Genomic DNA, 27,193 nt, shown 5'->3' on the forward strand with positions numbered 1-27,193 from the left:
TAAAGTACTCGTTCTCGTATATCTTTTGAAGCATTAGTTCACAAACTTGTCCTCGCATGGTGTAGCTCCGTAGGATTGTTTTGTGCCCAAAATATCTAACATTTTGCCTGTTAACAAATGGGCTTCGTGAGACATCCACAGTTAGTAAAGTACTCGTTCTCGTATATCTTTTGAAGCATTAGTTCACAAACTTGTCCTCGCATAATACGATTGTTGGATTTCAGTTTCTGGACGATCTGCAACTTGTATGAATGGCATTGCAAGTCCTGTAGTAATATTCTTCGAACACTTGAACTACGCAACTGTAAAGATGCTGAGTGGCGACGGATTGGCCAACGTGGGTTACTTGTGACAGTATTAGAAACAGCGGTTACTAACTTGAAAATTAGTTCACATTAGGATTTGGCAAAGACATAAGGTTATAATCCGTAGTCCCACCAAGCCTTCACAAATGTGATAGTAAAATTCCTTCTACCCACATAATCAATGTATTTCATATTTTAAGGAATGTCAGCACGCTAGTGCACAATCAAATAATACTTCAAAAAGTGATTAGCACGCGCAGGACAACATGGCTTTCAACAACAACTTCCTAGCTCCGAATTTAAAGTTTAATTGGCACAGAGAAGGAAGACAGTTTAAAACTACGTAATATAACTAGCGTCTGAAACTCCACTTAACTTTCAAACCCCCAAGAGAGCGTATACTATATAACCGCCACATACACACTCAGTCGTGACAAGTGCTTGTTTAAATTAAAGACTGAAGACTGAGGTGACACTTCCTGAACATCCCAGTGGCTCAGAATATGTGATAAGTTATAATTATGGTGTACACAGTAGATAACAGAGAAAAAGTACCGCTTGCGTTCTGTTTGTTGTTGACTAGAGTGCATCTGCCCACAACACGTTCCCTCCTGGAAATTCGAGTATTCCCAGATAGTTGCGCCAAGGTTTCGTTGAGAAGCTTGTTTTCGAATATTCGCAGCGTCGGAGGCTGATCCGCATTCTGGGGCAGGTGAAAAACCAACTGTCTGCTGCAAGTGCCGTTCTCAAATAATCACGCCACTGCGCCGCCTCACTTCATACGAGTATACAATACAGTAACACTCGGAGCTAATACTGCCAACTCCTGCATTGAGTTTAATCATTCAATCAACCCAGGTCCTTCCTGTCCGTAGGCTCACAACCAACTCCACCCACGGTCGCTCTGACCATCACCTCGGCTTCGGCACAAGGGGAGTCACCACACGGAGCCACAGATCAGACGGCTCGCGTCGACGACAATATGTCGCGAAGCGGCGCAACTGGGAGCCATTCAAGAGAGGCACACGTTCTTGTACCAATTCCGTGTAGTTTAAAATACATCAAGATGGGAAAAAAATAATAGCGCCCGTGACTGTTATCACTGGTTCAAGTCTCTTACCGGTCATTATTTATTTTTTTCCCGTTCAGTTCTAATATCTAAGTCGTTTAAGAATTAACTTCATCAAATGTGTACTAATTAACAGATATCTAATTACTATTTTTATGAAATATGTAGGTATTCCTATTTCCAATTACATATCGCACATGAATTCCAGGTTCAATTACAAATATAAATTCTTAATTACTGGTTTTCTATAAAAAATTGTTTAAATTAGAAACTTACAAATTAAATTCTTTTTCACTTTGTGTATTTTACGCTTCTTTTGTTTACAATTGTGGCAAGTCTGGGAATCGTGCGCGTGGTAGACACATGGTAGGCGAGCATTCTGCCATACGATCTGTCGAGAAAAATGACATTGCTTTCTTAGTATATTAAAGGTGGTAGGAAAACTTAGAAGTCGATTTTCTCGAGAATTTTTGAGAGTTGCATCGAACTATTTTTGGGAACTAATATTTGAGTTCCGAACTTCACGTACCAAAAATATGTAAAATTTCAAAAATCCGATTGCCGTGTGGTCCTCTTGTTAGTGAGGTTACTTTCGTTTTATAGATGTAATTGTAGGAGTAGAAGTTGCGAAGGGAGTGCCATCTTCATAATATAGTGATATGTTGGAAAGTTGTATAATTATAAAAATAGTATTGTACCTTTGTCAAAAAGCATTCATCGCATCTTATTTATTGTACCATTGTGAATAAATATTCATCCCGAGACGCTTTCGTTGAAGAGGAAACCTTTTTTAACGTCACTTATTTGCTCTGTCGTAATAATTTCTCAGCAAATTTCGTCTTTCTTCGGCACAGTTACTTATACCAGCTGCTCCAGAAAAGTGGAAATTCTCTAGACTCATTCCACAGAATTTATGAAATTCGTGTTCGTATTGAGAGCATGTTCGAGAAACCACAGAGAATTACGTTTGATATTTATGACTTGTGAGTGTTTAGACTGTACTTTATTCTTTTCCTAAGTTCTAAGTAATAAGACATCGCTGGTTCCAATAGCGACACGACTGTCGTATTGACAGATGTTGAGTTCCAGTATCTCCAGCGGATTAGGTAGAATCATATGTTGTATCCCTTCTTTGGAAATGCAGCGTTCGGCAATGTTAAACGCTGTTACATGGTTTGTATCTGAGCACAGGTGAGCCCAATTCATAGAAAAAGTCACGAACCCTCATGCAGTTGCTGTTATGTATGATACACACAAAGAATGCTACGTTACCGCAAGCATATTGTTCGTACGTGAGAACAGCAGGAACTCTTGAATAATATTATTTATTTCGGCTTCTAGGCTTCGACTGAAATAGCTCTCCTGATAAGAGAGCATCAGTTGTCAAACACCAGGAAGTTACGGATCGTGGCAAAGCGTACAGGCGCGCTCGCGAAATCACTACTTGTTCTCGGTCTGTACTGGGAGCGGTGTCAGGCGTTGGAGCTGCGCTCCTGTGAACAAGTCAATTACATCTCATTGACACTCCACCTATCGCAATTCTCTGAGGCAAATCCTGCCTATCGCCTTCTCTACAACTGGATCACGATTCAGTTCCGTGTTACAAGAAGCAATTGCTTATTTTGCTCCGAATACTATATTCCGTTAGCAGAAATACAACAAGAGAGGACCTTAAGGACTGGCTCATTCGATTTCCTCCATATTTTCAGGGTTTGAAGCTCATTGTGCGATTAATCCTCACGTAATTGCCTTTGAATATTAGAAGACTTCCGAGCGCTGGTAAGTGCGAAACATTTATACGTAGCAGCATCAGAATAAGTTGCGCATGTCGCCCCACGCTGAAGACTATTGCACAACAAGAATAGCGCATTCTCAGAAGAGAGGGGTACATGTTCCGCGTTTGTTGCAGAGACAGTTCTGATACGTTACGGGTAACAGGTGCACCAGAGCGCACAGGGTACGAGTGAAATAGTGTGGCAACTGGAAACGTACTGCCAACTTGAAGTACGGGGGACAGTACATTGCACAAAACGTGAAGGAGGCGGGGAAAATTAAGCCAAGGCATTGTTATGCACGACAATGCAACGCCCTACACAGTGCACACAACACAAGCATTGCTTCGCGTTTTTGATGTGAAGTTTGGAAATAATCGTCCTACAGTCCAGATGTTGTACCATGCGATGTTCATGTTCTCGGTAATTGAAAGAAATCTTTTTTTTTGGGTGGGGGGGGGGGGGGGGGGCGGAGAATTTGCAAAGATGAGGATGCTCACACAGCAGATCTAGAATGGCTCTGTGTCTGCTGTCCTCGAGGAACTGAACGATTAGTAGAACATTTCGACCGTTGTTGGAACTGACTTGGTAACAGTGTTGAATCATAGTGTCATGTATCAATGCGACTTTGAAGTGCGTCGCAGAAATCAGTAAAAGTTATTTGGCCTGCCATTATAATGAGTAAGCTATTTTTTGAAGTCTCTTCCTATAAACAAGAATAAAAGAGGAAAAGATTTTACAGTTATTACGTTCGAAATGCTCAGTTCTTACAATAACAGAAGATATGCAAATCAGTAATACTGATCAGTCTCTGGAAATAAAAAGGTATTGCATTTACTATACGACATTCCGCATTTTTGCAGCAAATTTTAATCTTTTTGTGAACACTGACATTTTCACGCACTTAGCAATTAAAAATAAAAAAAGATGTTATTTTTATTGCAAAATTATGATTCTATATTTGTTAGTTAGCGTTTCTGTTTGTTTGTAAATGTGGAATTCATTCATTTATTTTTATTTTTATCTGTTTACCTTTTACACACTACATTAAATTAGTATTTCAGTTGTTGCTGAGTGCATTCTTCATCCCCCTCGCCCACAATCGTTTCACTTGTAATGTTCTTTCCTTCCGGAGGTGTCTAATGTTACGAGGCTGTTTTGTTTATCTTTCTTGTTCGTCCCTTAAGATCACTTTCTGAATTTTCTTCCTAAATAAATTCCTGTTATGTATGTTCATTATTATGACGTTTGCTTACTTTAGGCCTTTTAGCGTTTGTGCAAACCATGCTGCTTATCCTCTCAGTTCGTTAATTTTACTCAAAACTGGTTCAAATGGCTCTGTGCACTATGGGACTTAACATCTGTGGTCATCAGTCCCCTAGAACTTAGAACTACTTAAACCTAACTAACCTAAGGACATCACACACATCCATGCCCGAGGCAGGATTCGAACCTGCGACCGTAGCAGTCGCGCGGTTCCGGACTGAGCGCCTAGAACCGCGAGACCACCGCGGCCGGCGTTAATTTTACTAACGATATGGTTCGTCAATTTGTCATACGAAACTCAAATAAAGGTAAAATTGATGTTACTACTAGTGGGATTCGCACCAGCGACATTTCGTTACATGTTTTTTTATATAGTGCGCTCACCTATCGAAAACTGTTTAAAAAATTACAAATATTTTGCAAGCGTGGCGTGTCCCTCTGGGCGTGATGGTGCGGTTATTTTCACTTTGTAAATTTTTCCTTCCGACTAAAGACCAAGTGCCAATTTCAAAACTTTATTCGTTCTTCGTTTCTACCAGTATTCTTTCATCTGTTCGCTATGTTTTCTTTCCCTGTCTTCTTACCATACCAACGAATGCTTTTCATTCTCCTAAACCCTTCCGCATTCAACATCTTTTCCCTAAAAACTTCTGTGTCGGTTGTTTCTTCAGCTTTTATATCAATTTTTTTTCTCTAAACGCTTTTTTTACTTCGTGCATTCAGCTTTCTGTTGACTTTTTATTCCATAAATATTTGAAGATACTTTTGGTTAATCTACAGTCTTGGCCAATATACAACAGTTCCAACGATATTAGTCTTCTGTTTCTCAGTGCTTCTGATACGTCTTCTGTTTTTCAATAAATTTCAGGGATACTTCATAATACTAGCCTTCCATAATTTTTTCAGCCTAATATTTTTCTAATAATCCACCTTTCTCGTATTTCTAATTTATCTAAATTATAATTTAATCCTAGACATTCACTTGCTTGGAGATTCTGGCTTCAGTACTGTATTGTAATGCATTATTTTTTTTTAGATAGGCGTTTTTTACTGTAAAAGTCTTTTGTTACACTGAATACCGTTTCTAGTTTATGGATACTTTCTTCTATAGCATTTTTTTCCAAAACATTTCCTTGGATTATCACCCGAGATATTTTAACTTTTTATCCTTACCTGTTTGTCTAATATCTATTTTGTTTTAATGATGGTTAAAAATTTAATTTTTTTTCCGCAGAAATTCTTCAGCTGGTCTGACAGTCTATTTCTTCTAAATGATGAATTTATATTACAGCAGATGTCACATTTTCAGAAATAGTAGCAAAGCCATCAGCAAATGCAAGACAGTTGATTTCAATATTACTTGTTAATATTTGCTACCATTGCTCCTCAGTTGCTAATAGTAACTCCAATTATGTTCTGTCATAAAGATAAGAAAATTTCCGTCTTTTACAACTGAAATTTTTTCTTGAGTGCCAGACATGTTTCTACTGTTCATGTTAAGCATCTTCAGCGGTTATACACCGCATATAATGTTAGTTAATTACGCGTATTTTGATGTGAGATTTGTAATTATTCTTTGCAGTTTATTTAGATCTAGCTATTTCTGTTTACAATTACATGTTTGTGTTTTTTACTTAAATTCATTTTTATGACCTGTTCATCCACCAGTTTGTTTTCTATATGTGCAAAATGTACGTGGTATAGGTTTCTTCCAGTAAATACTTCTCTGCACATAACCTATACTGTAGAAAATTGCACGTGTTTGCACTGCCCTGTGCCTCACGATATAGAGCTGACTGAGGGATCATAGGAACTAATTGACGGATCCACCGTGCGGTTAAAGGCGCTGCAGTCTGGAACCGCAAGACCGCTACGGTCGCAGGTTCGAATCCTGCCTCGGGCATGGTTGTTTGTGATGTCCTTAGGTTAGTTAGGTTTAACTAGTTCTAAGTTCTAGGGGACTAATGACCTCAGCAGTTGAGTCCCATAGTGCTCAGAGCCATTTTTTGACGGATCCAGGAAGAGTGAAGTGGGGTGTTGGGGTGAGTATGAAGGAAGGGTGGATGGTGGGTGACTATTTTGTGTGTGTGTGTGTGTGTGAATTTTTATTTACTTATTGTTTATTTATTTATTTGTTTTAATGTTTAAAATATATTTTCGTGTTAGGCTGTGAATTAATTTGAATATTGGTCTTCTGTTAATACTATTTTGTCCAATGAGAATATTTTAATTTTTGTTTATCACCTGTATGAAATATTCTTCCTGTGGAGTGATTTTTCATATCTTTGCTTCCTCTTTCTAACCTTATTGTTGAAACCCAGTATTTTCGTTCAGGTTTTCAAAATTGTCAATTTTTCCGTAGAACACAACTAAAAAAGAATTAGTGAAAGGTCACCACCTTCCTGTACAGTTGTGTTTATTTTATCGTGTATTTATTATTACTTTCTGCCAAATAGTCCTCCAACGGAGGATTTCTATTAAACTAGAAAACCTACATATTTTAAAACATGGGCTTCCTTAAGGGCACACTCCCATGTAGCGTAGTTCTACTTCTCAGTATAAACCGTAGGAACTATTTTGTTGATATGACGTGAGGGACGGCAGCGCGTGACGCAGACATGCTGCGTGTTTCAGACGAGTCGGGATGCGAGGCCGACATGGCTGAGGGCGGCGCCGGCCACGGGCCCGAGGAGGACAGCGGCGACGCCATGCTGGCCGCCGCCCCCGCACCCGCACCCGCCGCCGCCCCCATCGCCCCCGTCCCCATCAAGCGCGACCCGGACGCGCCCGTCGTCGTCAAGACCGAGGTAAGCTGCACTACATTCTCTATAGACGCTCCGTAGACGAACGGGGAGTCAGGAAGAGATTAGCGATACTTACAAGAAGCTCAGAAACCAATTACAACACCGACATATTTCTCTGGCCTTACTCAGAGGATTACCCAAAAACGAAGAACAATACTGATGTGGATCCTAGGAAATTTTGCGAACTACATCATAAACAGAAATGGAGAGGACAGTATCTACACTACCCAACATAAGTTTGCAAACACTAAGTGATTAGGACAGTGGAAAAGAAACACATTAGAAAATTGCATTCTTTTTGCTTTCTGAATGTTTATTACGTTCAAACAATACATAGGTGAATGTAACTATGAAACTATAAAATTTTGGATTTCGCATAGTAGGAACTTAATTATGATTATTGTTTTTCTTTAACAAAAAAGTAAATGCAGAAAAACTTAAAAATTCACAAAGTTTTTACGTTGGTTTACACAAGAAACAATATAAAACTACTTTCGTCTATAGCAACTACTGATGAGGATAAAACATTTTCGTTTAGCGCGAGAAGAAAAGCAATTTTTTTTTCAAATGCAAGGACTTTCAATTTTGATAAATCTAAGGAAAACTGATGTATTTTACGCCGAGAAGTAAGAGCGACCTTCTGTGTTCGTATAATAATTAACCAAGATTACTGAAAAATAAGAAAGAAAAGAGGAATTTAAAAAATGATTAGCCTCACTGCCTTCGATACGGAATGATCGGTATTCGATTACCGGTACCTTTTCCTACGGATAAGATATCTGAAACTTAGCGTTGTAAGGCCAAATGAGGAGCTGTTTCAGTAAGGAAGCAGAAGCAGCAACATCAGGACGCATCTACTTGCAATAACGGCTGGATGGCTTGTCGAATATGCTGATCACATGTCCCACGATCATACATCATTCCTCGTACTGCCTTGTAAGCAGTAGTCGGTCAGTCGAAATAGGCCTAAGGCCTAACCCATGAGTGTTGGTGGCAGTAGAATCATTCTTCAGTCTCTCGCAAATACCGGTTCTCTAAACTTACAAAACAGCGTTTCGTGAAAAGAACGTGTTCTTCCCTCCAGGGATACGCCTTTGAGTTATCAAGCATTTTTGTAACACTCGCTTGTTGACTGTACCTACCAGCAGCATTATGCCTCTGAAGTGTTTCAATGTTTTCCTTTAATCCTACCTGTTGAGGATCCCAAACACTCGAGCAATACTCAGCAATGCGTTACACAGGTGTTCTGTACAGCATTTCCTTTGCAGGTGAATCGATCATTCCTCTTCTCTACAACCGACATTGCTTGTGTGCGCGTCCCATATCATGCATGTATATTCAATCGACGTCAAGTCTCATACCAATAATACTGCCTTGTTTTACTATTCGTCTGCATTAACTTAGACTTTCCCACATCTGGAGCAAGCTGTCATTCATCTCACAACATAGAAATTCTACCCATGTCATCTTGTATCTATCTACAGCACTCAAGGGCGACGCTTTCCCGAACAATACAACGTCATCAGCTAACAGTCGCAGAATGCTGCAAACCTTATCATTAAGATGGTTTAAGTGTATATAGAACAAGAGCAGTCCCACGATAACATTGTCTCCGACGAAACTCCCATCCAGGACCCTCACGATACTTGGTGCTGACATTGGTGATGTCCTCTTTACTCTTCGTCCTCAAGCCTGCATTCGGTTTCCTCTGTTCTGTTTCTGGTTTGTTTTTCCCACAGTGTTAGTTGTTCGTTAATAGTGATACACAGCGGTTTGGATTGATTTACTGATGAAGAACAGAATTATATGGACTATGTGTATTGGTTCACTGATTGCGATGGAAGGGCGCACAACGACCCTATGTTGAGCAGTTCCCGCAGCGACGAAACCAGTTATTTTTCCATCTGAGGTTTGTTGCATCACTCTGTGCTTTGTGTTGTTAAGTTTTGCGGTTGCATATTGCAAGCTTTTTCACCGTGTGTCGGTATTTTCACAGAAACAAAGCCATGTGGAGTAAAAAAAAAGTTCACAAATCGTAATTAGATTACTAGTCTGTAAAGAGATACTGGAGACAACCACGTGTCCCTTACAACAAAATACTCAGAAAATATCCCTGAACAACCCCTGAATTTTTTTCGGTGGAGTTCGTATTTTACAAATACCAGACGAATATTTTGAGTACCAAGGACATTATGAGCAGTCGGAATATAAAGGTGGTCAGAATCAGTCTGAAACAGTTTGCGAGGGTGTTACCGGGTGGGCTGTGCTGAGAAACAATCGTTAAGAAACAAATTCCGATACGTAGTGCCGGCTCTGAGTTAATAAGCATTGAAGTTAGCCAAATAGTCCGTTGCGTGCGCAGATTCTAGAGGACAGCCAGATACAGTTAGTATCAGTTGTCCTCATACAGTAGAATATGATAGCGCACGATGCTGCTCAGCCTTTGGCTCGGGTCGATCCACGTCCCATGTCTAATATTTGAACCGCTCTCTTATTCGGTTTTAGAAAACCAAATGAAGTGCACACACTTGGCGCAACAGCTTGATTTGTTAACGCCAATGCTAACTGACTCGGGACTGGTGCGAAATATCGAAATTGTTTTTGTAACAATTATTTCTGGGCACAATCTACCCTCCAACACCCTTGCAAGTTTTTCAGATTGTTTCTCAGCATTCTGTATGTCAAGTAACAGTCCTAACGAGGAAGATACAATTATCACACAGTAAAGTTAAGGTACTTTCTAATTTGTTTTATACTAAATATATTGTTTTATACTAAATGAACCACATTTTGTACCATTTTTACGGCCATTAAAAATTTATAACTTACAAAGTTTCCAATCTCCAGCAGAAATTCTAGTGTATATCGTATACCTTTATAAGTGAAGTATTCTCTGAAAACAATAAGCTGATTCATGCATCAGACAAAAAGTAACCTGGGAAATTATTTTGTAATAATGTGAACTGGGAAAAGCATATTTATGTACCTTAGGATGACTCCTGTGAACTTAAACTGCTCAGGTTATTACCGTACTTCTTGCTCTTATCCCTTCCTTGCTCCACCCTCCTCCGTGCTTTTCTTGCGTCCTTGGTACACCATTCTACCTTTTTTGGGAAGTTTTCTTGGGAAGATTTTATTCTCTGCACGTCATCACTCTTTAATAATTTTGTCGTATTTTGCCACTAAAGTATTTTAAGTTTCTCAATAAACTTTATTCTGCCATCCATTCCATCATTAGGAGTAATTACAACGTCACAAGTCCCTATATAGACTATTCTTCTCCCCCCCTCCCCCCCCCCCCAAAAAAAAACAGTATTTGGACATATCTCACAATTTTGAATCCAGTTAGCATTTTGAGTCCATCAACCCACACACATTTTATTTGCTTAAAAAACAAAAACAAATCTGTATTACAAACCATATTTCCTGTAGATTCCGTATTGCTGAAACAGATTTTCATTTTTTTTCATCTAAGAACTTGATGTGTTGATAAGATTATTAGCATTCCCTGAAAATTAACATGTGTGTTCCACGAAAGCAGACTTAGATGCTTTGAGATTTCCCCTTTATGAAAGTAAAAGAATCAGCTCAGAAATCGCTCTAAAACAAGTACAGAAAGTAGTGCGTACGTCCAATAACACAACACAAATTCAAGCAACAAACACTTCTAAGGGGAACAGCTGTAGGATAGAACTATGCCTACCAAGCATCAGAAATTTACAGTGCCACTCTGTGACACAGAAATATGATAGATACACGTCAAAGTAAACCTGACAATAGAAAACTGTGTTTATTGTGAAGAATGAACAACCATAAAAAATCCCGCATGTGAAGTTCTGAACAATAAAACGTTATACTCGTTTACATGTAGGGTGTACCCGTCAGCTACACCTAAAAATATGTAACTATAGACGAAAAAACATCGTCCGAATAGGTCCTGAAGGCCCAAAGGTACCGACCGGCCGTCGTGTCACCCTCAGCCCTTAGGCATCACCGGATGCAGATACACAGGGGCATGTGGTCAGCACATCACTCTCCCAGCCGTTGTCAGTTTTCATTACCGGAATTATCACAAGCTGTGATTAAAAAATTGCAGCGTAAGCTGTGATGATGACCAAAATTTGAGGAGTAATGTGTTATAAAATACACTCCTGGAAATGGAAAAAAGAACACATTGACACCAGTGTGTCAGACCCACCATACTTGCTCCGGACACTGCGAGAGGGCTGTACAAGCAATGATCACACGCACGGCACAGCGGACACATCAGGAACCGCGGTGTTGGCCGTCGAATGGCGCTAGCTGCGCAGCATTTGTGCACCGCCGCCGTCAGTGTCAGCCAGTTTGCCGTGGCATACGGAGCTCCATCGCAGTCTTTAACACTGGTAGCATGCCGCGACAGCGTGGACGTGAACCGTATGTGCAGTTGACGGACTTTGAGCGAGGGCGTATAGTGGGCATGCGGGAGGCCGGGTGGACGTACCGCCGCATTGCTCAACACGTGGGGCGTGAGGTCTCCACAGTACATCGATGTTGTCGCCAGTGGTCGGCGGAAGGTGCACGTGCCCGTCGACCTGGGACCGGACCGCAGCGACGCACGGATGCACGCCAAGACCGTAGGATCCTATGCAGTGCCGTAGGGGACCGCACCGCCTCTTCCCAGCAAATTAGGGACACTGTTGCTCCTGGGGTATCGGCGAGGACCATTCGCAACCGTCTCCATGAAGCTGGGCTACGGTCCCGCACACCGTTAGGCCGTCTTCCGCTCACGCCCCAACATCGTGCAGCCCGCCTCCAGTGGTGTCGCCACAGGCGTGAATGGAGGGACGAATGGAGACGTGTCGTCTTCAGCGATGAGAGTCGCTTCTGCCTTGGTGCCAATGATGGTCGTATGCGTGTTTGGCGCCGTGCAGGTGAGCGCCACAATCAGGACTGCATACGACCGAGGCACACAGGGCCAACACCCGGCATCATGGTGTGGGGAGCGATCTCCTACACTGGCCGTACACCACTGGTGATCGTCGAGGGGACACTGAATAGTGCACGGTACATCCAAACCGTCATCGAACCCATCATTCTACCATTCCTAGACCGGCAAGGGAACTTGCTGTTCCAACAGGACAATGCACGTCCGCATGTATCCCGTGCCACCCAACGTGCTCTAGAAGGTGTAAGTCAACTACCCTGGCCAGCAAGATCTCCGGATCTGTCCTCCATTGAGCATGTTTGGGACTGGATGAAGCGTCGTCTCACGCGGTCTGCACGTCCAGCACGAACGCTGGTCCAACTGAGGCGCCAGGTGGAAATGGCATGGCAAGCCGTTCCACAGGACTACATCCAGCATCTCTACGATCGTCTCCATGGGAGAATAGCAGCCTGCGTTGCTGCGAAAGGTGGATATACACTGTACTAGTGCCGACATTGTGCATGCTCTGTTGCCTGTGTCTATGTGCCTGTGGTTCTGTCAGTGTGATCATGTGATGTATCTGACCCCAGGAATGTGTCAATAAAGTTTCCCCTTCCTGGGACAATGAATTCACGGTGTTCTTATTTCAATTTCCAGGAGTGTACATAGTTGATAAGTTATATGGACTGCACAAAACAATGAAAAACTGAAGTGCATACCTGCTGTCAGAAGGCACTTTTTCAAACTGAACAGCACTAGTAAAATTCTAGCATTATTATCCCCCAGTTATCGACTAAAACAGTGCAATTAATCGACAAATTAAACACAGTGTGGAAAAATATTTCACAGCTGGAGGACGTTACAAGATCGCAGTGTAATAGATGTAGAAGAATTTTATTGAAACTGGCTCCGGCTCGGTAGTTTTGTCGGAAAAACTACCGAGACATCTTACAAATCGCGTCTTTCATTCCTGACCAATGAGGGCTTGGCGGACTGTTGTAGAACGTTATTCTTTCAACCAAATTCCAGCAAGCCGGTAATGGGGCAAATGGGTACCCAAGTGGGTATATTTGGAAGGGGCTTCCAGTTTGGTTCACATGATGGAAACCTTGGTCTGAGCCGGACGGTTGGGACTATTTTAATTTATTTGTCGGACAATGTTCTGCATTGCCCTTGACAAATGTTTGAGAAGCAAAAATACCTCCAAAATATTATTTAAAAAAGTGGTTCGTACCGCCATAAATTGCTTCATAATTTGTAGCATGTAATAGGTCCAAATTATTGTGGTTCCAAGATACATTAGCACCATCACACAATTAAAGAAAATCCTCGGCCCCTTCGACTGTTTTAATGCCGAAGTAATTTCATGCTTAAGTTCTATTTCATGTTTAGGCTTTGATTTAATAAAACGTCGCTTTGTTGTCTTACAAGACAATGTAAATTTGTTTCATATCATGTATAAACCATTTAAGAGTGGAAGTAAAGTTGCGCAACTAACTTTATGTTACGGATAAATGGTGCAGACAACACTACAATTTTACCTGAGGCTCGGTGCTGATTTTTTAGTGGCTGTGCTTTTTAATTATGTTTTACAATCTACATCTACATCCATACTCCGCAAGCCACCTGACGGTGTATGGCAGAGGGTACCTTGAGTACCTCTATCGGTTCTCCCTTTTATTCCAGTCTCGTATTGTTCGTGGAAAGAAGGATTGTCGGTATGCCTCTGTGTGGGCTCTAATCTCTCTGATTTTATCCTCATGGTCTCTTCGCGAGATATAAGTAGAAGGGAGCAATATACTGCTTGACTCTTCGGTGAAGGTATTTTCTCGAAACTTCAACTAAAGTCCCTACCGAGCTCCTGAGCGTCTCTCCTGCAGAGTCTTCCACTGGAGTTTATCTATCATCTCCGTAACGCTTTCGCGATTACTAAATGATCCTGTAACGAAGCGTGCTGCTCTCCGTTGGATCTTTTCTATCTCTTCTTTCAACCCTATCTGGTACGGATCCCACACTGCTGAGCAGTGGGCGAACAAGCGTACAGAAATCTACCTCTAGAATCAAATGTAAATATATTTGAAGATGTTTAACTATTAGTTTCTTGTATTTTAAATTCTCCACACAGTAATTACAGTAATTATGTAACTAATCTTCCTTCGGGGTTGATACACTAGTCGTCCCAGCGTAGTAGCTGCACTTACATTTTTCTTCAGTTCCATGCGGCGCACACTAAACATCCGATATATTAAAAACAAAAATCATCATAAAATATTAAAACCTGTTTCTATGATATATAAATAAAGTAAGCGTGGGACTTGCAGCGCTGTATGAGATACTTGGCCTCTTACAAAAAAACAAAATTTTGTTCGCTAATTCATCCTTTTTTTAAAAATATTATTCGTATAAAGAAACAGCTTTTTCAAGAAGGCACTGTGTCACAGCACGTTTAAAAGTAATCCTTTATTACGACACCTGGAGGTTTGAATAAAACAAAATACAGAGACATTTCATGAACTCGTAGTGGAGCTGTGTCTGAAAAACTACACCCCTTCTCATAATTCTTCTTGATGCAACTGAAATTCCTTTAGAATGTAATGCATCTCTGTTAAGCGCACCTCGTATAGCATACTAGCTAGCTGCTCTTATTTTTTGTATTTTTAGAAGACATAGAGAGAAACATGGGTGCAATTTTTCCTCTTATCATAAAAATATCCATCTGTAAATCAACAGCGTCTAGAGACAACTTTAATCGAGCAATATGAAGCCTTTATTATGTAAATCTTACGATGTGATGGTGGAAACGGGCGCGCTTATCTACTTTCCAGCTCTGTTTATGTTCGTGGAAAGGCGACTTCAGTGGAACACCAACTGCAAAATAAGACACGTTGCCTCCGGGCGGTATGGCGACCAAAGCAGACGTGCATCTCACTCAGTTTATTTTTCGATGTGACAAACATAGCGCGTGTATACTCATGCAGTATATTTATAGCGAAAATACAATGTTACTTGAGCTCCTGATAAAAAAACGTGTTCTGAAAAAATATGATAACGCTCTGTTTATCAATATCCGGCGAGCAGTTGTAAGTTTTTGAATCCGAGAAATGTTCATGCCACAGAATTTAACAGCTGCACAAAATATTTTACATATGTCCCCCTCTTTAAGTTGCTTCATCATCCTGAACGGACATCAGAGCACTGCGGATATATAAAACGGTGTCCTCCCAGAAATAATGTGTGATCGGCGACCAGGAGTTTTCTGGACATTAGTTTTTCAATTTATGGCGTGGTAACAATAATGTCAGTCCTTATCACATACTTCAGAGTTATGCATAATTGATGCTGTACAGGTTTCTGCACGTGTGTTTCCTCTTTGCATTTTCTTCGTGTTGTTAGTTCAAAAATGGTTCAAATGGCTCTGAGCACTATGGGACTCAACTGCTGTGGTCATAAGTCCCCTAGAACTTAGAACTACTTAAACCTAACTAACCTAAGGACATTACACACATCCATGCCCGAGGCAGGATTCGAACCTGCGACCGTAGCAGTCGCACGGTTCCGGACTGCGCGCCTAGAACCGCGAGACCACCGCGGCCGGCTCGTGTTGTTGCGACTTGTTCTAAGTAATCAGAATATACCATGAGCTCTTATAAATATTTGCGTTACAAATGCTTAGTTATTGACAACTGCGGGATAAATATAGATTTTTTTCCTTGACCAAATAATTTCGCGATGCTTTTGCGACAGAAGCGGCGTCCGCACGAATCTTAATTGCTTTGGACGTTTAACCGTGCAAAATTTAAACGAAGTTCCTGTTACATAATAATTGTAAAAACGTGTGAAAACTTATTCCGTTAATAATTTCTCAGTGGTGTAATTAGAATATTCTAGAACCCACAGTGGTGTACGTAGACCGTGTAGTTGGGTTCTAGATTAAATTACGTCACCCGCCTAGTACTGAGTCCATAAAAGATTCTTCCTTGCAGTCATACTGACCTCTCTGCTTCCAATTTTTCTTTGCGCTTATACTATTTGTGTCATTTCTTTTAATTACAGTTACATATGCAGTTGGCATTAAAGGACCTGCCTCTCTCGAAATTTTCGCTAGTAATTCATAAATTTCTCATGACACTGTTAAGGAATTACGCTGCACAAATTAATCAAAAGCCTTCCAGTTGGAAGATACTCATGTCTCAGTAATATTTAATATGGTTAACAGAAAATCTTTAATTCATACAGGTTCTTGTTACTTAGGCGAAAAAAAAGCTTTATTTCATATGGGTTCTTACAACGTAGGAGAATGACTTCATTGCGAATATAAACTACATTATTAAATTTTTGAGAGGATGAAAGACAATAAACAGGTCACCTTTTCGTATAGAATTTTTCTATGAAAAGTTGGTCCATTATGATTGTTATTAGCGATGTATGGAGGCTGCGCAAAACTGACGGGTTACTCTGCAACTACAGAGGATCTAAAGATGTTCGAAATTTGAATATAACCAGTAATCGCTATAAAGAGACTGCAATAAAAAAATTAGAATAATAGTCAATTATTGCGGTTATATCTCAACTTGGCATCATGTCAAGCCTTCACATATTATCAAAAACTCAACGATATGTGATTTGAACTAATTTTTCTAATAAAGGAACAAATGTTGGTGTCTTATAAATTCCACGTATATTTAGTTTTCTTTGAAATACATATTTCTCAATAATCGCACTTGTTTTGAGTATCCCAGTGATTTTTAAGCAAGCTCTTGCAAATCTAACAATTAAATGTCCAGACAAATTTGTGTTTGATGTTCAGTTTTTTTACCTATTGACTAAAAGTATTCTGTTTTCTTCCACTGAGCTGAAATATCGTAAATTAGATAGCAAAATTTATAAACAAGACTGTAATCCGAGCAGAGAAGTCTATGTATTCCATATGTCCCATTTATCTTATTTAGCAAGAACTGTACTAATTTTGCAGCGTTCTTAATACTGTAACAAAACAATCACACAACAGAAATAACAATTCTTTAATAAAAGAAGTTAATTACAGAAATAATAAAGAAATAAAAACATGTTTCAGAGTCTAAAGAATCGCCGCTATGGAGGGCTTTCTGGTATTGTCATAAAGTTTACGAGATTATGACAGATTGTAAACAGAATATGCAGCAACCTGCAAGTAATAAAATAGAGAATTTCTGTTCGAAAACAACTGCACTGTAGATTTGTTACACTGCATTCATGGGTGCGTTAGATGTCATGTCTTTTTCTCATAACTTGTTTATTGAATGATTTAACCATCTTATTTACGTAAAGAAAATATCAGTTATGCGTCCCCGATGATCAAACACAAAGGTTGCAAGGAAAAAAAGGTGAGTAACCAATTTCCATGAAATGACGCTGTATGAACTTTCCACTTCTTTAAGACGCAAATTTTCCGCAAGGAAAACGTAAATCTTGTGCTATGAACGCTGACGTCTTAAGATCCGTAAATATTCTCTGTGAAAACAGGTAGTGCGACCCATGCAATGGAAGTTAATTATACCATACTGCCATAGTGTTTTGGTCTTTGTGTTGCCATGTTCCATAGTTCAATGCTACAATACTCAATTAAGTATTATGTATCACCAATAAAATTTCGAACATAGATATCAACCGGCAGAACACAAAGCTTTACATTTACATCGTAAATGAAATCTAGAATCAAATGCGTCGGTTCTTAATAACAAAAACAGGCATACTTGATATTTGTCGATTACATCACCATCTACTGCGAATGGGAAACAGTGGTTTGAGTAGACAGTACGAACGTTTTGGTGTAGAATCAGAATATGCAATGAAAATGGGTGGTTACCATTTGGAAATACGAAGTTAACCCCATCCACGCAGGAGGGGTGGTTGGGAGGTGACCAGCTGTAGCACACACAGCTGTCACCTTTACTAATATTAACTTTTCATTTAGAACATTTTTTTCGTACGATGCGTCGATTTCGAGACATGTAGTTGTCTCAGATTGGAGAAAAAACACCCTGTATATTCTGAAAGCCACTTACAGTAAACGGCAGAGGGTATATCGTGACATATTATCGGTTTTCTGCCCTGTGTCTTAGCGTAATTAGCGTGGGAAAAATGAGTACGTCCACTTATCTCTCCCATGAGGTGGTAGTCGCAACGTAATGCCCGTACATTCTTCTTAGAATACAGCCTCTCTGAATTTACACATGAACGTTTCGATAGGACTACCTCGTCTCTCTTGTGCTGATTTCCATTTAAGCACAGAGAGCATTTCCGTGACGCTGCCGTATGAGGTATACCGGCTTGTTAAGATCCAAGCATCGAATCTCTGAATTCGCTCGATGTTTGTTGACCTGCGTACTTTGTAAGGACTCCAAACGCTGGAATAATACTTTAGAATTAGTCGTACTAACGTCTTCTATGCAATTTCCTTTACAGATGCACAACATTTCCCCAGAGCCTTTCAACAAATCTAAATCTTCCATTCGCTTTCTGTAATACTGATTTTACATGATCATCCAGTTTCATACTGCTTCTTAGTATTATTACCTCCAAACACACGATGAGACGTACTCGAGATGTACACCACTAATCTTGTAATCGGATATTACTGGTCAATTCAGTTTATAGCGTGCTGCCGAATAAATTCTCTTCCTTCTCCTAACATTTCGGCCATCTTCAGCGTAGCCGACAGACTGACGTTACACTCACTCTTTTGACTTCGGAAGACTACCAAACTCGCTTCTTCCATTTAAACCTGCGAACGTGCCAATGCGCATGCGGCTGTAGATATACAAACGCCAGAGACGTCGAACGGCGACAAAGTTGTAAGTATAAACTGAATCTATAGCTACGCGGTGACTCCATGCTTACGTGTCCGTTGTGGCGCTACGAAAAAAACACTAACGTCGACAGAAGGAAAGAGGAAGAAGACGTTATTAGATATTTTAAATCTATGAAATTTCCGCCATATATAGGAAGCCTGCTGTCAAAACTAGAAAGATGCCTGACTAAGCACAAAATAAAAGTGGCTTTTTGCACTTCACCGAAACCTTTTGGGTTCCACCAAAGATGCCTTGACTGATGTTTGCAATTTCCCCTATGAAACTGACATTCCGTATGTCAGACAGACGGCTCGTACAGACTATGAAAGATGCACGGAACACCACAAAGGCACCTTGTTTTTTGCAGCCCAAAACCTCGGCTATGGTAGAGCACTGCATCGACAATGGTCACAGTATGCAATAAGAAAACGTTACAATTCTAGCGTCGACTTCATCTTTTTGCAACTCGTGTTGAAAGAAGCGACTAAATTTCATTTGGCGAAGAATTTAATTAATAGCTGTTTCAGCTTGGACAAACCATAGAATCCAACGCTTTCTTTAATAAACTTGTAAGGATGTCGCCACAGCGCAGCTCGTAATGGTACATCGATATCCCAGCCCGGATCGACCGCGTAGTCAAAGATTCAATTTATGCGTTCTTCTTTGCCTCCGATCAATTTATAGCCACATGCTCAAGGTCGCGTTCCGCGGGTAAAAAGGACGGAGTGAATGCTGTAGTGTCCGTCTGTCGTCTCACTTGAAGCCCTTGAAGATGCTAGGAAGGTATATGGCCGAAATATTAGGAGAAAGAAATAGATTTTATGCGGCTGCACGCCCGGATCAGTGATTGTGCTGCGAGAACACGAGAGTACAGAGACACTAATGGGTTCTTTCTGTTATAGACATTACCTTACATTTATCCACATTTTAAGAGAGCTGCCGTTCGTTACACATTTGAAAATTTTGTACTTCTACCGTTTCTTACGATTGTCCAACTAAGACGCTTTCGCGTAGCACCGTCAGCGAAGAGCCTTATAGAACTGCTGATCGTGTTTGTGTATTGACAACAGTAGAGATCCTATTACACTGTCTTCGAATGTACCTAGAGTTGCGCCCTACCAAAGCTACGGTTCGGTAGTTTTACTACACTACATAAATGACGTAGTAAATGGCAGGATTACCAGTGGTATTGGTAGAACTGGTAGGGAAAGAAACTGGCAGCCGACGGCTTCTTCCTCTCTCTCTCTCTCTCTCTCTCTCTCTCCTTCTTCTTCTTCCTTTTTTAACATAATTTGAATTGCACATCATTCAGTGTTAGATCATTTTGTGTGTTATATAATTTGTCGATAGCGTAACTTCTGCGCTTTTATTTAACCAAAATAATTACTTTTGATACAAGTACTGTTTACATGCACAAACATAAAAATAATATACGTAATAACTATTGTTGTTATTTTCCACTCAATAAAATGTTCTTCATCATGATCAAATGCAAATTTTTCCTGTTATTATTGATAAGTGCGAAATGAAGCGATGTTTGATACATTTTTGTTTCGCGTTTTTTTAATTTTTCCTTTTTGTTGAGGAAATTACGTTTTATAGCGCTATACGATAAAATCCTATCGTTTTATTTATTTTTATTACGTCATCCCCAAGTTTAAAAATTAACAAAATGGTTCAAATGGCTCTGAGCACTGTGGGACTCAACATCTTAGGTCATAAGTCCCCTAGAACTTAGAACTACTTAAACCTAACTAACCTAAGGACATCACACACACCCATGCCCGAGGCAGGATTCGAACCTGCGACCGTAGCAGTCCCGCGGTTCCGGACTGCAGCGCCAGAACCGCTAGACCACCGCGGCCGGCTAAAAATTAACAATATTCGAATGAAACCTGAATTAAACATAGATAAGATCAGTTTTACTTTAAACACTGTTTACTTTTAAATAACAGACAGGAAGATATCGATGCAGGACATCAATGTTCCGTAGGTTATGCAGCCCTTTATATATCCTCACTCATTTTCAAGACGGTTTACTGCTTCCGATTTGTAGGGGAATCTAGCAAGACACTGATCGCGTACGTAAAGAAAGCGATGGTTATGAGCTAACGCCAGTAGGTATGCAACACATACAGGTAATGCGGGTACGAGCTTAACTCATCAAAGCTACTAGGAAAACTACCGTAGTCTGTTCTTACTTGTCTACAGTAGCCTTCGGTAATTTTACAACTCTAGACGTACCTGTATTGACTTTCTTTTCTGTAGATCATTCGTTGTCCAGCCGTCCAGAATAACGTCCTGGATTCTATTTGTCAAATATCATCGAGCAAGTCTCCTATTTGCTAAGATTCTCTGTATAATCTAGCTTAATTACGGGCTCCCGGTGCTTAACGGTAAGTTACTCGCGCCGTAAGTTCCGCACATACTGACAGAAGCCCCCCGGATAGAATCAGTGAGACTGCTTTGTTTGGTGTGTGATTTGCGGAACAGCTCACGCGGCTCGCAGGGGAGGACGGGCGGCAGGCTGCCGGCTGCTGGGGTGGCGTCGGCACTTGCGAGCCACTCTGTAACACTTGTTGCTCCGGCATTCTTTACGGCAGTTATAAGCTGCTGCAGCACCTGTAATTGGATTCCGTCTGAGGAGGGCAGATAGATTATTGTCGGGCCCGAGGGTGGAGCCGTCTTCGCGGCTCGGCAGGCGCCACGCTACCGTGAGGCCGACACTGCGCTTACTTAGCGAAACAGACTCGCGGCGCTGCTTAAGAAGCTCGCCGTTTCTCCTCCCACTGGAATCGCTATGAAGGAAAAAGAGCCGAAGCAGATAATAAAAACAGACGAACGCCAAACACCTTTGTTACTATAGCCTAAGAAGAATAATGCAATGGATCATTTACTGCTACGAAGTGTAAAAAAAGGGTACTGACCCAGTAGCATAATTACGATAATTCGAGCCAAGGGCGAATTTATTCATTACTCCCCCTCTTCCCCCTTCCGTCATTTGCACACTGCTGTTCCACCTCAAACCTTGGCTGATCTATTTGAGAATACTTGAATTTCCAGGAGGGAACGTGTTGTGGGGAGATGCTCAACAACACAAAGAATGCAAGCAGTACGTTTTCACTGTTATCACTGTGTACTCCATAATTGTTCACCTGCAAAGCCAAAGCAGAAAACTTGTCCTGTATCTCGTCCTGGATCGATTTCAACCAAATCTGGTACACATATTACTTACGATGTGTAAAGAAATACTGTGGGATTAAGAATCAGTAACCTCCTATTTGGAGAGGGGTGATAACGTGGAGAGAGATGGGGGAGGAGGAAATTGACAGACATAGAGAGAGAGGTGGACACCTATAGAAAGAGATGGAGGGAGGAGATGGACTAATAGAAAGTTGGAATAAATACATACCAGGGAAACGCCGGATAATGCATAAAAAATTTAAAAAGTTGGTCAAATGTTTTGCGAAATGATTTGCCTTTTTAAAATTACTGGATTATAAGTTTAATATTGAACATTAATTTGTCATTTCTTAAAAGACATCATAGTCGCCGTTGACTTTCATACAGTCAACGGCGACTATGATGTCTTTTAAGAAATATTATATGACTGTGAATCCCAACCATGAGAATTCAATCAAATTAATTTGTCAGTCGGCACCTCGTTTGCTGTAGGAATGCGTGATTTCGAGCGTCATTCAAAGGCACTCTCTAATTTGTTTTATTTCTTATTTTTAGACAAATCATTTCTCGAAACATTTGACGGGTTTTCTTTTTTTCAATTTGTTAATTTTTCTTATTTTTATATGTTGTTGAGATAGCATGAAACACTTTTCAATATCGAACGATATTCTGTTATTATTAAGTGTATATAGAGCAAGAGAAAACATAGAGGTTTCACTTTATGCTTTGATTTGACATTTTTTGACACTTCGTTTACGTAACAGGTGTTCGTACAATATTTTAATTTACCGTCATCTCATTAATTAAGTTTTTCTCAGTTATCCTGATTACTGCCAAGCAGTTAAATCTTTTTTTGCAAAATTAGATGTCCCGCTCGTCGGTTTGATATCCCTTTATACCTTTTGTTTGGCTGTGAATATTAGGACAAAAATCAATTGTGTAATTCCTAGGGAGTCTTGTTTTCGCTCAGCTCAAACATTTGACCAAAAACATGGAACTACATACAGTCCAAAGTCGCACTGCTTGCAACAGTTACGCGATTTTTTTTTCGTATTTTCGTTGCCGATCAATGTAATGCCGTAACAAGCAAAACAAAAAATATAAAATATATTTTAATACTATAAATATTATAAAAAGCCGGCCGCGGTGGTCTAGCGGTTCTGGCGCTGCAGTCCGGAACCGCGGGACTGCTACGGTCGCAGGTTCGAATCCTGCCTCGGGCATGGGTGTGTGTGATGTCCTTAGGTTAGTTAGGTTTAAGTAGTTCTAAGTTCTAGGGGACTTATGACCTAAGATGTTGAGTCCCATAGTGCTCAGAGCCATTTGATTTTTATTATAAAAAGGATAGATTGCTACTCACCATATAGAGGAGATACTGAGTCGCAGACAGGCACAACAAGAAGACTGCTAAACATGTGAGCATTCGGCCAGAAGATCTAAATTAGACAATGTACAAAAAAACACACACACACGCATGACCATGGTCTCAGTGGCCAGAGTCAGTGGTCATATGTGTGTGAGTTGTGAATGTATGAATGTATGTGTATGTGTGCGTGTGTGTTGTCTACTTTAGAAGAAGGCGTTTTTGGCCGAATGTTCACACGTCCATCAGTTTTTTGTTGTGTCTGTCTGCGACTCATCTCCTCTATATGGTGAATAGCGCTCCATCGTTTTCATAATATTGTCATTATTCCATCCTGCGTTTTCCATTTCTTATTGGTTTGGCTTACTTGGCACAAAGCGAATGGCTGCATCAAGTTGCTGAAAACCAGGGACCAACATCCCGTACCTGGGAGAGGTAGGTCTTACGGAACTCTTGTTCAGCAAAATCCAACCCGACTCTCGTCATGCTCGCCTTTCGTACATTTTCGCCTGCTTCCCATTTCCAATCTGTCCTTCTTCTTCTTCTTCTTCTTCTTCTTCTTCTCATTCTTCGTCTTCAACTTCTTTCTCCCTCTCCTACTTGGCCCCATCTTTCCTTTTGCTTTTGCCGTTCTTTAATGTTTTTTCGCCCGTCGGTGCCTCGGGCATTCAGCCGCGACTGAAATAACCTTGTCACACAAAAGTTGTAGCCCCTTCCTGCAATATCACTGAAGTGATTTAAAACCAAAACGAAAAAAATACAAAACAGATTTATATTACATGTCCATGATGTGAGGCAGCAACAATTATAATCATGGATAAAGTGTCAACATTTTCGGCAGACAGCGAATCACATTTCTTCTACAATTATTGAGTATCAAGATATCAAGGCCGTCTGTTATGCAAACAACTGTTTTTTACATAAACCCATACATGTTTCAGCACCCTTTTACCATAGCCGGTGGGTATTCATAATTCACATGTTAAATTTAAACATGTTTTAAGTGATAATTATTCTAACGAAATTAGGCTTAAAACAGTATTTATCTGTTGTCGTTGGATCTACCTTAATTTTTCTGCTTTATTGGGCTATGTGAGGACCCTCCAGTACTATAGAAAAATTAAGGCAATAACAACAACGGACAGAAACTGTTTAGGTCCTGATTTAGTTAAAACAATTGTAACTTAAAATGTGTTCACAGTTTACAAATCTGAATAAAGGAGACCCACTGATGCTGGTACAACGGTGCTGAAATATTTTTGAGTTTATATAATAAAAAACGTTTGTGTGCGTAACAGGCGAACCTGACATCCCTAACTTTGTCAGAAAAAACGGTTACTGCAAGAACTGCAAAACCAAACGATACGTAATGGCTCAATCGATATTGCCGTTACCCGTATCAATCGTGATCCGCCACACAGTTTCATCAGTCAATGCGTCTTTTTGCTGCCAAAATGTTCCTTCTGCTTTTTGCTTCAGAATCCTAACTGATTGTTTTTTATCAATATTTTTCGTTTTCGGGCAATGGAGCACAATTACCAGATTTGTCTCTCGCACTTAATGCTAACTTTCGCGTAGAACTCATTGAAAAAGTAATCAAGAAGAACGAGTTACGCAAAAAGGGTTTCGGTTCTGCTTTATCTCTCGGAAACGTTGATAGCTTGTTGCAACGGTGAAGCGCTCTTCTGTTTACACGCATAAACTCCATACTGTGTTCTTACTCTGTTCAGTGAAAGCCAGGAAGATTATTTTTCCTGTGTTCTTCTCGGAGCCCGCTCTACCCCATGTGCAGTTTCCTTTCGTTCACTGCGGTATTACTCGTCATCCCCATGGAAGTTTCATTGTGTCAGCTGACAGGATGCCTGCACTCAATATTGTACTTTTAAAGTGCAGCTGTAAGAGTGGCGATCTAGCATACTTTCAGTTTATATAAAGGAAGAGGAAAAGCTGCAGTACTGTGCTCTCTTCTCCTTAGATGATAGTTGTATTTCCTTCATCTTTCTTCTGACTGAAGTTCACCAAGATTTATTCCTCCTTTACCAATACTTTAGTCTCACAGTAGCACTCGTTTCCAAAGTCTTCAACTATTTGTTGTGTATATCCTAATCTCTGTCTTCCTCTACAGTTTTTCCCTCTACGGCTCTCTTTAGTGCAATGGCAGTTATTCCCTAACGTCTTAACTAAGCCCTGTCCGATCTACTTCTTACAGAGTATTTTATGCCATCGTCTTCTTTTATTCCTCCTCTTCAAGTAGTAGGCAAAATTATTAGTAGTAGACAGTTATTCTTCGTCACAGGTTTCAAAGCCCTTAAGCTTCCCGAGTTGCACTTCCATGTAGTTCTGTACTTCGTACATATTAATTCTTGATTACAAATTGGTGTTTAACATTAAAAATTTTAGGGAAACACTTCTCGCTGATGCTAATCGATTACTTAAGGTTTCATTGTTTTCATGGCATTTATCACACTGTCGCTTAAAAATTATAATTCGTACTCTACTGTTGCTTCAGCATTATGAATGGAAACTGTATTTGGAACCTTTCTCCGATTGTGACCTTACATCGGTTCACCAAGTTTAAACAATTCCTAGCGGGACACACCACAAAACTGAGCTCTAGTAACGTTGCTGCTCGTTCAAAAGTAACGAAACACATCTCTTCGTCTTATTCATATTTACTTTTATAGAATTAATGCTCTCATTCCTGATATGATCGTATGTTTTACATGTTTTTATTTTGCAATACAATCAAAACGACAACGAAGAATCAGAACTTCGAAAATTATTCACTGACATTTTATAATTGATTACTTTGAAGCAATTGGATATGTAATCATAAAGAAGGTTAGGATAGCTGCGGAAACTCGTGAAGTTGCGCGCGCGCTTTTGTGTGTGTGTGTGTGTGAGAGAGAGAGAGGGGGGGGGGGCGGGGAGGGGGGGGAAGAAGCTCACTCAGTTTCATTATTCAAATACTAACAATTTCAAAATTATTGTAGTAAAAGAGAACTCAAAAAATTAACACCAGCGAAAAATCTTAGCCGCGGAGTGGCCGCGCGGTTAGAGGCGCCATGTCACTGACTGCACGGCCACTCCCGTCGGAGGTTCGAGTCCTCCCTCGGGCATGGGTGTGCGTGTTGTCCTTAGTATAAGTTAGTTTAAGTTACATTAAGTAGTGTGTAAGTCTAGGGACCCATGACCTCAGCAAATAGGTCCCTTAGAAATTCACGCACAGTTGAACATATGAAAATCTTAGTGGAGCAACGGTTAACTTATATTGCACGTGGTGTGAAATTTCAGCGTTCAACCTACGCGCGAAATATACTTTTCAAGATACGCGATGTTCAACAGCGGCTTTCATTGATAAAAATAAATAATTTTGTACCAGAACTTGGGTAATTATTTCTCTCATCACTTTCCAGTTTAGTTTCCAGTTTGCTATGGAAAAAATCCTTCAGAAATTACAGGTTCACACGAATTAGACAGCGCTTTCTGTATAACGAAAAAAAGTTCCTTCATGCGCCAACTAGGTACTTTTATTTTAAGGATCGGTTTCGAAATATTTTAACTCCGTTTCCAATTAAAAAACTTTATTTGACCTGTGCAAGTAGTATGCACACCCCGTATCAGAGCACTGTCTCATCGACAATCCTCAAAGGCTTTAAGATCTCAAGTGAAACGGCTTGCAATGAAAATGGAAC

The 27,193-nt window shown here is 40.3% G+C and overlaps 1 protein-coding gene across 2 annotated transcripts in view; it reads left to right on the forward strand.

Moving 5' to 3' along the window:
* Nucleotides 1–27,193, forward strand: part of LOC126251528 (POU domain, class 3, transcription factor 2) — a 706,060-nt gene that overhangs the window by 169,980 nt on the left and 508,887 nt on the right. For both annotated transcript variants that reach the window (XM_049952019.1, XM_049952021.1), the window contains exon 2: nt 7,047–7,219. In XM_049952019.1, coding sequence (XP_049807976.1) covers nt 7,070–7,219 — 150 coding nt within the window. In that variant the 5' untranslated portion in view covers nt 7,047–7,069. The remainder of the gene's footprint in view (nt 1–7,046; nt 7,220–27,193) is intronic.

The sequence above is a fragment of the Schistocerca nitens genome, chromosome 4 (genome assembly GCF_023898315.1).
Source record: "Schistocerca nitens isolate TAMUIC-IGC-003100 chromosome 4, iqSchNite1.1, whole genome shotgun sequence".
Classification (NCBI taxonomy): Eukaryota; Metazoa; Arthropoda; class Insecta; order Orthoptera; family Acrididae; genus Schistocerca; species Schistocerca nitens.